Source organism: Conger conger, chromosome 9 (genome assembly GCF_963514075.1).
Source record: "Conger conger chromosome 9, fConCon1.1, whole genome shotgun sequence".
Classification (NCBI taxonomy): Eukaryota; Metazoa; Chordata; class Actinopteri; order Anguilliformes; family Congridae; genus Conger; species Conger conger.
The window spans coordinates 13,850,387-13,866,549 of record NC_083768.1 but is presented as its reverse complement, the minus strand read 5'-3'; the positions used below and the strand labels follow the sequence as shown (position 1 = coordinate 13,866,549).

General features: G+C 45.2%; 1 protein-coding gene across 1 annotated transcript; it reads left to right on the top strand.

Annotated features, from left to right (window-relative positions):
* The first annotated feature begins 493 nt into the window (after positions 1-493).
* On the top strand, positions 494-14,846 carry LOC133137551 (copine-3-like). Its single transcript, XM_061255883.1, has 16 exons — positions 494-587; positions 2,852-3,005; positions 3,757-3,936; positions 4,574-4,648; positions 5,014-5,085; positions 5,847-5,927; positions 6,285-6,374; positions 8,433-8,531; positions 8,757-8,843; positions 9,317-9,376; positions 9,842-9,975; positions 10,851-10,905; positions 11,032-11,083; positions 11,850-11,983; positions 13,871-14,107; positions 14,709-14,846. Exons 2-16 carry the CDS (start codon positions 2,874-2,876, stop codon positions 14,844-14,846), a joined length of 1,626 nt encoding a protein of 541 aa, XP_061111867.1. The 5' UTR covers positions 494-587; positions 2,852-2,873.
* The last annotated feature ends 1,317 nt before the right edge of the window (positions 14,847-16,163 follow it).

Here is a 16,163-nt window from a genome sequence, read left to right as displayed (position 1 = left end):
GTTGTGTATCCCACAATGCCTCTGCTGTAAACAAGTGCAGAGAGGCAGGTTTGTGAAGGTTGTATTCGAGCATCAGTCGATTTCATTCTATAGTTATACTCTCGTTCACTTTATTTTTTCAAGCTATTAGCAATTTTGCTTCACACTAGCATTTGAGATGACTTTAAACGGTTAACGAAACAGCGGCCATTACGTGGAAGCTTGCCTGTTATTCTTTGGTTTCCCTGTGAAGCAATCCTTCAGGTGTGCTTTCCTAAAATTAAACTTTTTAGAATTTCCAGAGTTTATAAACTGCTCATCTCCCTTCCTACACGTACGATGCTTCGTCATTTCGAAATTGTGTAAATTTAGTTTTACATTTGGATTGGTCGCGTTCTTGCGATATTCCTTAAGTACAGTGTGACGTGTATATTCGGACAGCTGCAGATGCACTTCTGTTGGGTAACTGCCTGCATTTATAATTAATATTAGCACAGTGACCCCCCCATATTACCAGTCCTCTAACGCATGACAGCTGCTGTATGGAGAATGAGGATACCCTGAGGAGTTGAGACTTGAGTTTAAGGCAAAAACTCGCTGAGAAAAAGGTAAGTGGGGAACAAAGGGCATGCCAATTGTTGCAGTTGAATTTAATTTGTGAAGAGCTTTCTAAAGTGATACAGTTGCAAGGATGTTTTACAGGAAAAGGCAGAAGCGGCAAAAAAAGAAAAAGGAAGTTGTCCACATTGTATTCTTAAGAGCAATCTTTATTCTGTAAATTCAGGCTGAAAATAAAGTCTGTTTTTTATCCAATTTTCTTGAACTACAGGCCTTTTTATACCTGGCCATTGACTAAGCGGCCATCCAGATCAGCATGGATTAATTAAGATGGGCCAATCAGGCCTCAGGATTTGGGATTTTGACAGCCACCTCTGAAGCTGAGGATAAATTCTTAACAGAAATGCAAAGACTAACACAGGAAGTGAGTCTATGGATGTGAGCCCTTAGCAACTATCTTTTATTTACATTCAGGGTTATTTTGCTTTACAACAAACAAAATGGTAAGCCGGCACCTGCCATTTTATTTCTATTGGTCTGTTTCTGGCTATTGCAGTGCAGTCCATAGTTAGTCCTCATGTTGTGAGAGAACAGTAACAGACATTTTTTTTTATAGCTTTCTTGTGCATTAACGATGCAAGGACACACAGCTGGCCAGGAAATGGTTGAGCAGCCAACTGCCAAATGACTTCTGGTCCCCGAAAAGGGGGGAATGACACTCAGTGAGCACTTTATCATGTATTCATTAGACTTATTTTTTTTTATTTGTTGGTCTTCTGCTGCTGTAGCACTTAGAGGTTTGACTTGCTGTGTGTTCAGAGATGCTCTTCTGCATACCAATGTTGTAATGTGTGGTTATTTGCATAACTGTTATCTTCCTGTCAGCTTTGACAGGCCCGGTCTTCTCCTCTGATGTCTCCCATTTACAACGCATTTTTGTCCACAGAACAGGTGCTCAGTGTTTTTTGTTTTTCCGCACAATTGTCTGCAAACTCTAGAGACTGTTGTGCGTGAAAATGCCAGGAGATCAGCAGTTTCTGAGAATCCATCCTGTCTGGCCCCAACAATCATTCCATGGTCGCAAGTCACTTAGATCAGATTTTTTTCCCCATTCTGACATTTGGTCTAAAAAACAGCTGAATCTCTTGACCACATCTGCACGCCTTTATGCATTTAGCTGCTGGTGCGTGATTGGCTGATTAAATATTTGCATTAACAAGCTGCTGTACAGGTCTACCTAATAAAGTGCTCACTGAGTGTATGTATGCAGTGCAGTACAGTAATTCCTGAAGATCACCCGATATGGATGCAAATGCCCTCAAACTGAAACTGACAGTCTGCCCTCTAATCTCATATTCATTGTTTCATTCCAAATCCAATTTGCTGCAGTGCAGAGCCAAAACGACAAAAAATTGTGTCACTGTCTTAATGACTGTTCACCTAGTGGTGCAGATACATTAGTGACATGCATTAGTAATGGACTATTGCTGGACATGCATACGATATTCGCTCATGTCCTGTATTGTATTTTAGCGACAAATACCCTTTTTCCCTTCCTTGCCAAATGCGTGTAGTTTTAGCCGCTGTACTTATACCTGTCAGTTGTACTGTGCCAATGGCGTTACAGGTAATTTCAGTGAGTGCCACGGCCGTCCATTTAGCTAAACAAGGCAGATAATTCCATTAGCTAATTGTATCAGCAGATTATCTTCAGTTTTGAAAGGCTGCAATGGGCTCGAAGGGGGTTGGAGAGGAAAGCAATCTTTCATGTTCCAGCACATTCGTGCTTCCGGCTGCCAGCTAAGAGCAGGTTTGTTCTGGTGGTTTTAATTTGCTGTGGGAAACACAATGCTCTCGCACACACAAGGTGAATACTGATTGAAATGTATTAGTCAGATTAAGGCTGAAACGTTTTACGCTTAATACTATAAATGAAATGAAAAGATTTGCTGTATGTATAGATTTTGTAAGGCATGCTACAGTACATGATTCACCTGTGTGTGCTTGCAGTACAAGTGCACATACTTGTGCGTTTGCATGCGTTCACTTATGTGTTTATCCATGCATATGTGTGTATGTATGTCATTCCATTGCATGTGCATGTGCATGTTTGTATGTGTGTGTGTGTATGTGTGTGTGCGCGCATGTGCATGTATCTGTGTTTGTGCATGTGTGTGCGTGTGTGTGCATGTGCATATATCTGTGTGTGCGCGTGTGTTTGTGCATGTATCTGTGTGTGTGTGTGTGTGTGTTTGTGCATGTATCTGTGTGTGTGTGCGTGTATGTGTGTGTGTGTGTGTTTGTGTGGTTACAGGCGTGTGTGTAGGCGAGCCCTGATGGCGTCGCGGTGTGTGACCCGGGTGGACCTGTCCGTGTCTTGTGAGGACCTGCGGGACAGAGACCTGGGCTCCAAATCCGACCCTCTGTGTGTCCTGTTTGAGAGCGCGTCTGGGGACCAGTGGCTGGAGGTCAGCTTCTATCTTCCGCATTTCACCTTCATCGGGAGTTTAGAACCGTTAGACCGACGCCAAGCTTCTGATTGGCTCTGAGTTGTTTTGTCTCTGAATGGAGGAGCAAGCCCTTGGGACAGTAGTAATAATATCCAAGTATGCACTTTATGCTGTTACTGTATTTTGAAAACTGTATTTGCTGTATCTCATCAGAAAAAATACACCCGCTTGGCCATTTTTTGCCGGTACCGATGATTTGCCGGCTCACTTGGTTATTGCAAAGGCCCTATTCTGCCCTAATGTTGGAACAGTCAGCCATCCAATCCACCTCAGCTCTGCCTGGCCCAGCGGTGGGGCTGTGTATAGTGTATAATATGGCCAGCTACATCTGGGTACACCTGTTTGCTGGCAAGTAGCAGGCTTGAATAAATGTAGCTCACCTCTGGACTGGTTATGGCAGTCTTGGACGTGACTGTACCATCAGTATTAGTCGTGTCTGTGCTGCACCATAACGGTGGATGAGGACAGGATAACACGGCAGTCAGGCAGGTTAAACACAATCCTTAAATCTCAGGTTGATCGGACGGAGTGGGTCCAGGCGGGTTAAACCCTTAAATCTCAGGTTGATTGGGCGGAGTGGGTCCAGGCAGGTTAAACCCTTAAATCTCAGGTTGATCGGGCAGAGGGGGTCCAGGCAGGTTAAACCCTTAAATCTCAGGTGGATCGGACGGAGGGTCCAGGCAGGTTACACTTGGCCCTTCAATCTCAGGTGGATCGGACGGAGAGGGTCCAGAACTGCCTCTGCCCCCAGTTCGCCAAGAAGCTCACGGTCCACTACTACTTCGAGATCGTGCAGAAGCTGAAATTGGCGATCTACGACATCGACAACGAAACGGAGGACCTCAGCGACGATGATTTCCTGGGCGAACTGGAGTGCACCTTGGGTCAGGTTAGGTCGCTTCCTGTCCAAGGCCTGGGGGTCGGCCATCCTTTTGTGACACCTCAGATAATTAAAATGTACGCACACTTTAATTTTATATTTAAAGGCAACTTTTATTGAGGGTGTTATTGTAATTTGACTGTAGTTCAGTACTGAGCATGACGCTGTGCATCCAGGACCACAGAGGATGCATCAATCAGTCTTTGTGTTGTGCAGAAGCGCATACAGACAGCCTGTTGTATAATACTTCACAATGGAGGCAAAAAAAAGCCTGAGCCAATTTTGAGAGAACCTGAAAAAATGGTTTAAAGGAAATCAATCTGAACTTCTGCAACCCGGTGAGAAAAGAGCAGCTTAGCAAAACCGCAGAAATAAACAGCGAAATAAAATGTCAGAAAAAAGAATATCTGCCTAAACACAAACAGATTGCAGAAAATAAAGCTGCCCTTTGAAGGGTGATAGGGTAGCTGAATCCATGCTGTGTCTGTAATAATGTTAACAGAACTATGGAAAGGCAGCTTATTCAGGCATGTAATGGGTGTTCTGGACACGATGAGAAGCAGAGACAGCCAGCCGATGGAGGCCCAGCTTGGCACAGAGCAGCAGTGCCATTGCGTGTTTGCGTTCATTCGCCGTCGCATTTCAGATTGTGTCCAGCAGGAGGCAGACACGTCCCCTTCTTCTGAAGGACAAGAGGCCCGCTGGAATGGCGACAATCACTGTGAGTTTTAAAAGGGGTTTCCATGGAAACATGACACTTTTAAACATACTGCATCTGCCTGTGTATTTCAGTTTTTGACTGAAAGAAATAATGAAATCGTGCTTGGAATGAATGATTTGTGATTTGTGGACATTCCAAACGCAGAACGCAATTATTGTTTTTAAATTATTATCTGAGTGTATATTGAATCAAAAAGTATAAGAATAAGGCCTTTGGTGCGTGCTTCAATGAGATTCTATCAATAGCTTTTCATACATGACCGTTTAAATCGAGTACATTTTTTTGAATGATTTTTTTAAGCATTTCAAATTTAAAGTGAGATTAGGACCCTTGTGTTCCGGTGTTGAATTGCATTCCTTCTGCAGATCAGTGCAGAGGAAGTCAGAGATAACAGGGTGGTGAACTTCGAGATGGAAGCCAGGAAACTGGATAACAAAGTGAGTCAAGTGTACATGCAGTCTGATGGCAACGATCCAGGAATCCAGACCGAACAAAGGATGTGTATCTCAAGTCCAGGAAGTTTGGGGAATCTTCATTCACCAAACTGTCCCAGCATTACGAACCCCCCCCAAAAAAACCCTGCAGGCTGACGTCTGCCAGCGGGGGTATGGGAGAGAGGGTTTTCACCCCTGCCCTGGCCAAATGTCCCTCTTATAAGTCTGCATACATCTCCCTCATCGCACAGGAAGTATCATTTCGGCACCTTCAGCCATGGCTACTGTGGTTCCCGTTTCACACGTCACTCATTAGCTGGATGCAGGAGTTACTGAGGCAGCTGGGGTTGTGTATCAGGGTCATTGGTAACAGTGTTGGGCTGGTTATGACTACGCAAGCTGAACTTCACCTGTAGTGTACTTTCTTTATTTAATTATGTATTTACTTACTGGTCTGTCTGTCTGTTTACATAGAGTAGCCTGAAAATGGTATTAACTTAATCTTGCATAGTGCTTGGGATCATCGGCCCCCAGCCAGGAGTGGTTGATGTCCAGTACGCATACGAATATGTGAATGCTGACATACATAATGTAGTTGTTTGTTTGCCAGGAGTGTGATATAATGGCTAGGAAGCTGGCCTCACGGCTCAGTTTGCAGGCTCTGTTCCCAGAAGATCCACTCATGATTGACTCTTGGGGCTAGGTACTTAACCTGCAGGGGAGCGTCTGCTAAATGTCCGCATTTTCAATCTCAATTGTTTCAGGATTTCTTTGGGAAATCAGACCCATTTCTGGAGATCCACAGACACACTGAGTCTGGATGGCAGCTGGCCCACAGAACAGAGGTCAGTTTCCAAAACATCACTGTCACACAGTAACCTTCAGCCTTAAATGAATTACATATGGTCCCTATGTTAGACCTGAATCAGCACTGCGCTGTGCACGGTGACCATAGGAGACAAATGAGGAGTCCTGATCTAATAATAATAATTTTCAGCAATATTACAAACATAAATCTTTATTTATCTTTATCAGTTTTTTTCAGATAAAAACTATGACAGGGAAGTACATAAACAGATCAAATAAAATCCAAGCGTAACACAATTTTACAAAGTTGCAATTGTAAAGTGTCAATGAAATGGTAATATTATATATGTTATTTTACAGTGTAGAAAGTGTGTGAAGGTTTCTTCTCCACGCAGGTGGTTGAGAACTCTCTGGATCCAGTCTGGAGGCCCTTCCGGATCCCTCTGCAGGGCCTGTGTGGGAGTAACATGGAGCAGCCTGTGAAGGTCAGTCCATCTCCACACCCCTCCCATGGTTTAGGGGCTGTATTATGTTGTGTTATAACATTTTAGGCCTTGCAGGCAATGATGAAATATACACTCCCTGAGAACTTTATCAGGAACACCTGTACGCATACTTATTTATCTCATTATCTAATCAGCCAATAGTGTGGCAGCAGTGCAATGCATACAATCATATAGATATGGGTGCGGAGCTTCTGTTAATGTTCACATCAACCATCAGAATGGGGGAAAAATGTGATCTCAGTGATTTTGACCATGGTATGATTGTTGGTGCCAGATGGGCTGGTTTGAGTATTTCTGTAACTGCTGATCTCCCGGGATTTTCACGCACAGCAGTCTCTAGAGTTTACTCAGAATGGTGTGAAAAACTAAAAAAAACATCCAGTGAGCAGCAGTTCTGCAGGCAGAAACACTTTGTTAATTAGAGAGGTCAGAGGAGAAGAGCCAAACTGGTCAAAGCTGACAGGAAGGTGACAGTCATGCAAATAACCACACATTACAACAGTGGTATATATCTCTGAACACACAACACATCAAACCTCTAAGTGGATAGGCTACAGCAGCAGAAGACCAATGAGTCTAATTCTAATATTATTATAAATAATAATAATTCTAATAAATAGTGTATTTGACATATTTAAACATTTGGACTAAGGTTTTGAACCACCTGGAATCATCACATCATATTTTGTCTTCAAATGCAATCCATTTCTAGTTTTTGCATTTAAATTTTGATTGAGATACCTGCTGTTTATAAATATAATGTACCATATCTGATTGAATACCTTTTGTCACCCACAGATACATTATATGATGAAATATTAAGTATATCTACGACTATGTGCCAGGAATTTTTCCACGATTCATTATGAGATTTAACAGTAACGACAGGGAACGTCTTACTCCCCGTCGTGCGTTCCTGTTTTATGCACATAGAGCAATCTGTTCCTCCTGTAGGATTCATGTTTCTTAAGTGATTTACTCCGGTATTAATATCAATGAAGTTTCCAAAAAAGGTGTGGTGCGTCATTATGCTGGTCTTCAGCACGGAATTCAACTAAATTTAGCAGTACCCTACGTGTCTGCATGCGCACCATCAGGCTCAAGATTAGTACATTAACAATATTCGCTGATAATTCCAATGGCAAGGTTTAAAAAAAAAGAAGTTTTTTAACCAGGGAAAAGCCTCATTGAGATTAAAAATCTATTTTCCTAGACTGTTCTGGCCAAGACAGGCAGCAGCACATTAAAACATGGTTGCAGACACACGACATAACCAATTACAGACATTAGAAGTTACAATTTACACAAGTGCATATATACATTACAAATCGGGAGAATCAATAAAAGTAGCCAAGACAAAGTCAACATAGAGTGCAGGATCAAATAACAAAATAGATCAAAAACATCAACTGCGTGATGTGCCTGCCTCCCTATTAACAAACTAAGTAAGGGTGTTGTTGCACATTGGGGTCGTTTCTACAACAACTTTAGCTTATTTTCGATTAACAACTGACGAAACTGAGCTGTACCAGTGTGCACCACGTAGTTGTCTATGAATGCAGTTCTACTGCAAAAACGAGAGTAGCTATGGATTTCCGCTTTTAAATATTTTTTTTTACCAGGTGACAGCATTATGACGTAGGCCGCATTAAACGATATCGCAACTTCATCGGTAAAAATGTATATATATATTTTTTTACAATAGCCTATTCATAAATGGAGAATGAGGTTGTGCATAGGCGTAGGTTTGGGCAGTGTCCCTACCACTTTTGGGCGACCGTTTTTAATAATAGATTTGAAGAACGTTTTAATCGGCTTCACAAAGCGTTGACCCGTTTCGATTGAGCAGAGCCTACCGCCGCCTGATGAACCGATATAATTTTACGTCAATAGTGTAGGCTACAGTAGATTATTCTAGTTATGGGAAATGCGTTGAGCAACATTTGTTGTTAATTTTGATTTACAAAAATATTTTCACAGTGTAATCACTGGACAGAGTGGTGTGGTGATAATTTCTTTCTGCTTACTGTATTACAGGTGGACTGCTATGACTTTGATGCTGATGGGTCTCATGACCTCATTGGCTCATTTGAGACAGATTTGACACAGCTTCAGCAAGCTTCATGGGCTTCACCTGTGAGTTCACTGAGAGAAATCATATTGTTAAAATATCATTTTATTCTTTATCTTTTTTTTTTTTACATTTTGGGGGTAAAACATAGGCATTTGAAGAAAAAAGGCACCATTGTTCATGACTGTGTGTGCGTGAATGTAACTGTAGGTATGTGTTACAGGTATGTAACCTGAGGTAACCTCTCTCTCTCTCTCTTACACACACACACACGCACACTCTCGCTCTAGGCAGAGTTCGAATGTGTGAACAGCGCAAAGAAAGAGAAGAAGAAGAACTACAGAAACTCTGGCATAGTTAGCGTCAGACTGTGTCAGGTGGGCCTGCTTCTCCAGTCTCCATACTAGAACCACCGCGCTGCTGCCAGATAAAAATAATTTCCTGTTGAACTCAATGACAAAAATATTCAGGAGAAACAATCATTCAAATACAGAGAGTTTTTGTATCCCTTTTTGGACAGCCTGAAAATAAGATATCCAGACTCCAGATGATGTTGATCGGTCACAGACATCAAGAAGTCATGGCATGCAAAGGATATACAACAAAATGCTAAACATGATTGCTTTACATAACAATGCTGTGTCCCAAATATTATGGTGCCCTGAAATGGGGAGACAATGTATAAACATTGCTGTAATTCTTACATGGTTAAACAAATGTGGAGTACAGAGGCAAATAAATAAATGACGGGTCTTTGTCCCAAACATTTTGGAGGGCACTGTATGTATTGTGAAAATGGAGTTAATGTATTGTGATATTGCATATCATATGCTACTGCTTAATCATACAGGTGGGGAAGGAGTACAGCTTTCTGGACTACGTCATGGGTGGATGCCAAATCAACTTCACTGTGAGTGGCAATCCTTGCACGTTGCTACCACACATTCTGCTTGTCACATCAAGTGTGTGATGTGAACCATATTTGTGGAGAGAAGATAAACCAAACTGTATCTTGTTTTGAAAATATTAGATATCTCCCTATTAAACGTAGCGATAAAATGTGATATAAATGGTGGTGTAGTTCACTTTCTAGGTGTCAGACACGCCATACAAAAGAGGCAAGCAACCTGCATTAGTATTTCAGACACTGCATACAGTACATAATATGGACGCCTATGTACAGAGAGTTTGCGTAGCTCTCTCTGGGAGGCTGGGAGTGCATTTTGGCCAGTCGCCTATGTATTGTGTCCCTAAATATGTTATAATGTGTGATAATATGCCTTGATATGAATATATCTAAGAATACACAAAAGGCACGTTCGATGCATCCCCTCAAGTTTGCTGTTTTTGATGTGTTTTGTCATGGGGGGTCCAGGTGGGTGTGGACTTCACAGGGTCCAACGGAGACCCGCGGTGCCCGGAGTCCCTGCATTACATCAGCCCCGATGGCTTCAACGAGTACCTTGCGGCCATGTGGTCAGTGGGGACGGTCATTCAGGACTATGACAGGTATGGCTAACCTTTAGCAGGTGCATTTACCTGTGCCGGGCGGCACGGATGGTGCAGTGGGTAGCACTGCCGCCTCACAGCAAGGAGGTCCTGGGTTCGAATCCCCGTCGGCCGGGGCCTCTCTGTGCGGAGTTTGCATGTTGTCCCCGTGTCTGCGTGGGTTTCCTCCGGGTACTCCGGTTTCCTCCCACAGTCCAAAGACATGCATGTTAGGCTGATTGGAGAGTCTAAATTGCCCGTAGGTATGAGTGTGTGAGTGAATGGTGTGTGTGCCCTGTGATGGACTGGCGACCTGTCCAGGGTGTATTCCTGCCTTTCGCCCAATGTATGCTGGGATAGGCTCCAGCCCCCCTGCGACCCTGTTCAGGATAAGCGGGTTCAGATAATGGATGGATGGATTTACCTGTGCCGCAAGGGTGTCAACCAGGTCCTGCAGGTGTGCATGATTTCAGTGTGCCCCAGCAGTTGCCTGATAAGCCAACTATTAGCTAACTACTCCACACTTTCCAAGGCCTACATTAACAAAACAACAACCGATACGGCAACCCTCTAATACTGGCTTTTGACACACCTGCCTTAGCAATGACGACTATCGCCCTTACCACGTCTTTGTATTTTGAAGTGTTTGTCCATTGTTGTCCATCGTTCCAACGTGACTGAATGATATGATTCAATGTTCATGTTTTTTGTTGCAATGACTCCATAAATAAATTATCTCGATAGTTATGTAAATCATTCTAAAAGCTTTCTAAGGCACAGTGGAAGAGCATGGTAATGTAGCATGTAATGTAGGTATTTACATTATGTATGGCCTAGACACATGATCGCAATAATTACATTTCACAGCGGTTATCTGAGTGCTCTCTTCTCCGCAGTGACAAAATGTTCCCCGCATTCGGATTTGGAGCCCAGGTTCCTCCAACATGGGAGGTGAGCCCGGAGCTAAGAGTCTGAATGCATTACTCATTTATACCATAGAGTTTACAGAGGAATATGTATAATGTAGATGTGCTTCTACTGTGTCTCTTTCAACTGCGTCCAACTTCCTTTCCGCAGCTCTCCCATGAGTTCCCCCTCAACTTCAATCCTGCCTCCCCATTCTGCGCAGGTATGCTTTCATTAGAGCTGTACATATCTTTATTTAATGGAGTCTCTTTTCATGGACCTCTTCCTTGTGTCACGCCCCATGCCGGCCCCATTTGGGGTCAGAGGAGGACAGAGAACAGAGATGAATTTGCTCTCTGTAATGAATTCTTTGGGGAGGTTTTTTTTTAAATCCATCAAAGGGATTAATAATGTGAACTGCCAAAGCAATTTCAGATGGAGTTCTTTCAGGAGAGGTGTAGGTTGAAGTAAGCTATAAGTAATTTCCACACTAATATGAAGAATTATTATATTTGTAGACAGAATTGTTGATGGCTTGCTGTGGAATGGCAAACCATTTTATGTAATAGGGGGAGAACCCCTTGGGGTGTTCTAAACCAGTGGGGAAGCATTTCTGGGTACACTATATATACTAGTATATGTTATTCATGCTTTGGAAAGCCACAGGTTTTGAGGGTTCTGGATTTAGTCGGGTTACGGTTTTTACTCCATCTGACTCTGTAATCCTGCTTCCTGAAACAGGGCCCTGGATTACTCAGTTAACCCACCCTACCTGGTTCCTCAGGCCTGAACCAGGTTATTCTTTTTAAGGTGAAAATAAAAGCCAGCAGACCCTGCAGATTTCCATGGAAAAGGATTTATTTACCCATATATTTAGCAATTTTGCTACGTCTTGATAATATATGTGAAATGTATTGTGAGCATATTCCATTTTGGTATGGTGGTTGAGTTGTTTGGTCTGTTCTCACCAAACCCCCCCCACCCCCCAGGAATGGAGGGGGTGCTGGAGGCGTACAGGACGTGTCTGCCACAGGTTCAGCTGTACGGTCCCACCAACTTCGCCCCCATCATAAACCACGTGGCTCGATTCGGAGTCCAGGCGGCCGAGCAGGAAAGCGCCTCGGTGAGTCGTACCCGCGGCGCGAACACCCACACGCACACACCCACACGCACCCACACGCATGCACACGCACCCACACGCACACACCCACACGCATCCACAGGCACCCACACGCACCCACACGCACCCACACGCATGCACACGCACCCACACGCACACACCCACACGCACACACACGCACGCATCCACAGGCACCCACACGCACCCACATGCACCCACACGCACCCACACACCCACACACACGCACCCACACGCACCCACATGCACCCACACGCACACACCCACACGCACACACACGCACGCATCCACAGGCACCCACACGCACCCACATGCACCCACACGCACCCACACACCCACACACACGCACCCACACGCACCCACATGCACCCACACGCACACACCCACACGCACACACACGCACGCATCCACAGGCACCCACACGCACCCACATGCACCCACACGCACCCACACACCCACACACACGCACCCACACGCACCCACATGCACCCACACGCACACACCCACACGCACACACACGCACGCATCCACAGGCACCCACACGCACCCACATGCACCCACACGCACCCACACACCCACACACACGCACCCACATGCACCCACACACACCCACAGGCACCCACACGCACACACCCACACGCACACACACGCACGCATCCACAGGCACCCACACGCACCCACATGCACCCACACACACCCACATGCACAAACCGCTGCAGCCACACAGTCAGGACCAGACACAGCGCTCAGCCATCTTTGAAGATTCTTTGAAGTTATTTTCTTTCTTTTTTCAAAATCATGAAATACCTGGAAATAGTCCTTTTAAAGTCTTGCAGGTAACCGGAGCATGAAAGTGATTGCATGCCCCCTGGAACAAATTGCTGGCTTTTTCACCTGAATTCTCCTGAGGAGGGTCCTGTTGCAGCTGCCTCAAACTATCACAAGAGTGGCTGATATACCTGCACTGAGCATTTCCACCTGGAGAACCACCGCCTATTCTGTGGCAAAAAGCAACAGTCCAACTCCTATTTAAGCTGAAACTTATCTTTTTTTAATGTGCTTCTAGGAATGATTTTTTCTCATTTGCCCCTATACATACTGAAACTGACAGAGGATAGTCCACCCTTATGCACTCTGGTTACTTTACTCAGACAGTGAAAGCAGAGAGGGTTACAGTTAGAGAGGTGCAGAAAGTGCCCTGGAGGGGAACTGAACCCAGGACTGCATGAGGGAACGTGATATATTGGTTGAGAGTGTTTGGATAGTTAAGTTTGGTGACTTTTGCTCTGTTTGTTTGTTTGTTCAAAAAAAAAAAAAAAAAAAAAAAAAAAAAAAAAATGGCCCTTGTCCTTATTTTTGTTGTACAGGTAGCAGTTGAAATTGTACTTACCTCTAGGGTCTTTCAGCGAACTTATCCCTGGTTATGGGTATGCACTTTGTTGTACGTCGCTCTGGATAAGAGCGTCTGCCAAATGCCAATAATGTAATGTAATGTAATGTAATGAGAGCTGACTGCCCCATGTGAACAATTTGCGTATTAATCATACTTGATATAAACTGTAACTATTCTTCTCAAAATGTATTAATGTATTTCAGGTATACTTTGACGTATTTTCGCATGGGATTGTCATACATGCCTGCTGTAAAATCCAGCTATGACCAGCTTGAAATTATGAGCTACCAAGAGTTACAAAACCTAGCTTGAGCTGGTCAAACCATGTTGAGGATGGAGCTGGTCTGAACTGGTCAACCAGTTGTTTCAAAACCTCACCTGCTGAAACTAGCTTTGACTATTCGTGCTGCAGTGGTCCTGCTGTACACGTTCTGCAGTGTGAGGATTAAGAGCACGCCGTACTCTTCCTCCCATTGCAGCAGTACTTCGTCCTCCTCATCATCACCGACGGCGTGATCTCTGACCTGGACGAGACGCGCGCCGCCATCGTGAACGCCTCGCGGCTCCCTGTGTCCATCGTCATCGTGGGGGTGGGCGGGGCCGACTTCAGCGGCATGGAGTTCCTGGACGGGGACGACGGGCCCCTGCTGTCCCCCGCGGGAGAGCCCGCGTCCCGCGACATCGTGCAGTTCCTGCCTTTCCGCCATTTCCTGGGCGTGAGTCCCACCGCTTCTTATCAACGCCGTCACAATCACTTCCTGTGGGGTCACGGGTCTTAAAATCACTTCCTGTGGGGTCATGTGTCATAAAATCACTTCCTGTGGGGTCGTGTGTCTTAATATCACTTTCTGTGGGGTCATGTGTCATAAAATCCATCCTGTGGGGTCATGTAACGTAGTGGTTAAGGTAAATGACTGGTTGGATGTTCGATCCCCGGTGTAGCCACAATAAGATCCACACAGCCGTTGGGCCCTTGAGCAAGGCCCTTAACCCTGCATTGCTCCAGGGGAGGATTGTCTCCTGCTTAGTCTAATCAACTGTAAGTCACTTTGAATAAAAGCGCCAGCCAAATGACATGTAATGTGCCATTGGTGCAGCCCTCACATGAAAAAAAAAAAAAAAAAAAAAAAGTATAATAAGATTTTCTTATGATGGGTGTTTTTGGAGAGCGCACTTCAGATTTAATCTAACGTCTCTGCTGTATTTTTGTAAAGTAGCACATTGAGCACGCATGCTCCCAGATAGGATTTGATGATAAAATATGGGGGGATATTTTTGGGAGGTGACTCTTGTTTTTGGGTCTCTCTGTCTCCGCAGGCCCCCATAGAAGCACTGGCTCAGTGTGTGCTGGCTGAGGTCCCGGCCCAACTGGTGTCCTACTTCCACATGCTGGGGCTCAGCCCCCCAAACGACCCCACCCCTGCCCTCACTATGGACCTGCCCCTACACCCATAACCCCAACTCCACCCTGCCCCTACACCCATAACCCCAACTCCACCCTGCCCCTACACCCATAACCCCAACTCCACCCTGCCCCTGCACCCATAACCCCAACTCCACCCTGCCCCTGCACCCATAACCCCAACTCCACCCTGCCCCTACACCCATAACCCAAACTCCCTCCTGCCCCTACACCCATAACCCCAACTACACCCTGCCCATACACCCATAACCCAAACTCCCTCCTGCCCCTACACCCATAACCCCAACTCCACCCTGCCCCTACACCCATAACACAAACTCCCTCCTGCCCCTACACCCATAACCCCAACTCCACCCTGCCCCTACACCCATAACCCAAACTCCCTCCCGCCCCTACACCTTGAACCCAAACTCCCTCCTTCCCCTACACCCATAACCCCACCCCTGCCCTCACTATGGACCTGCCCCTACACCCATAACCCCAAATCCACCCTGCCCCTACACCCATAAGCCCAACTCCACCCTGCCCCTACACCCATAACCCAAACTCCCTCCTGCCCCTACACCCATAACCCCAACTCCCTCCTGCCCCTACACCCATAACCCCACCCCTGCCCTCACCATGGATCTGCCCCTACACCAATAACCCTTACTCCACCCTGCCCCTACACCTTGAACCCCTCCTCCACCCTGCCACTACACCCCTAACCCTGCCTCCATCCTGCCCCAAAACCGCTAACTCCACCTCCATCTGCAGAATCACCCACAGAAATACTTCACACCTTTATTACTGCAGTTTACCAGCAGGTGGCAGCAATGAGCACAATGCTAAGACTGCACAAACAAGAAACTTTTCACTGGCTTCCATTACATTTTCATTGCGTTTTAGACTCACCTGACCCTGACCTCATTTCAACTGTCAATGATCATGGCTTTAAAGAAAACCCACATATGAACACAATGAAGGGTGGGCTGGGTTCTGTAGTGTTGTAGACAGACACACAAACACACACACACACCTACTCTCTCTCTCTCTCTCTCTCTCTCTCTCTGTGTCACTTTCTCTCTCTCTCTGTCTCACTCTCCCTCTCTCTCTCTCTCTCTCTCTCTCTCTCGCACACACACACAGTAAGTAGAATTTATCTACTGTTAAAAATTTGATTTTCATGTTCTATGCAAACCATTCTTCACTGAAATAAAAGCAAGTACATTCAAGTAAGTTTCACCCCTTGGGAACACGTAGTTTCCCACAACAGCAATTTCATTGTGTGTGACTAAGACTAATAAGCTCTCCCACACGTCTTGTGGGTGCCACTCAAAGGAGAGAGGCCATTTTATACTCCTTTTTGA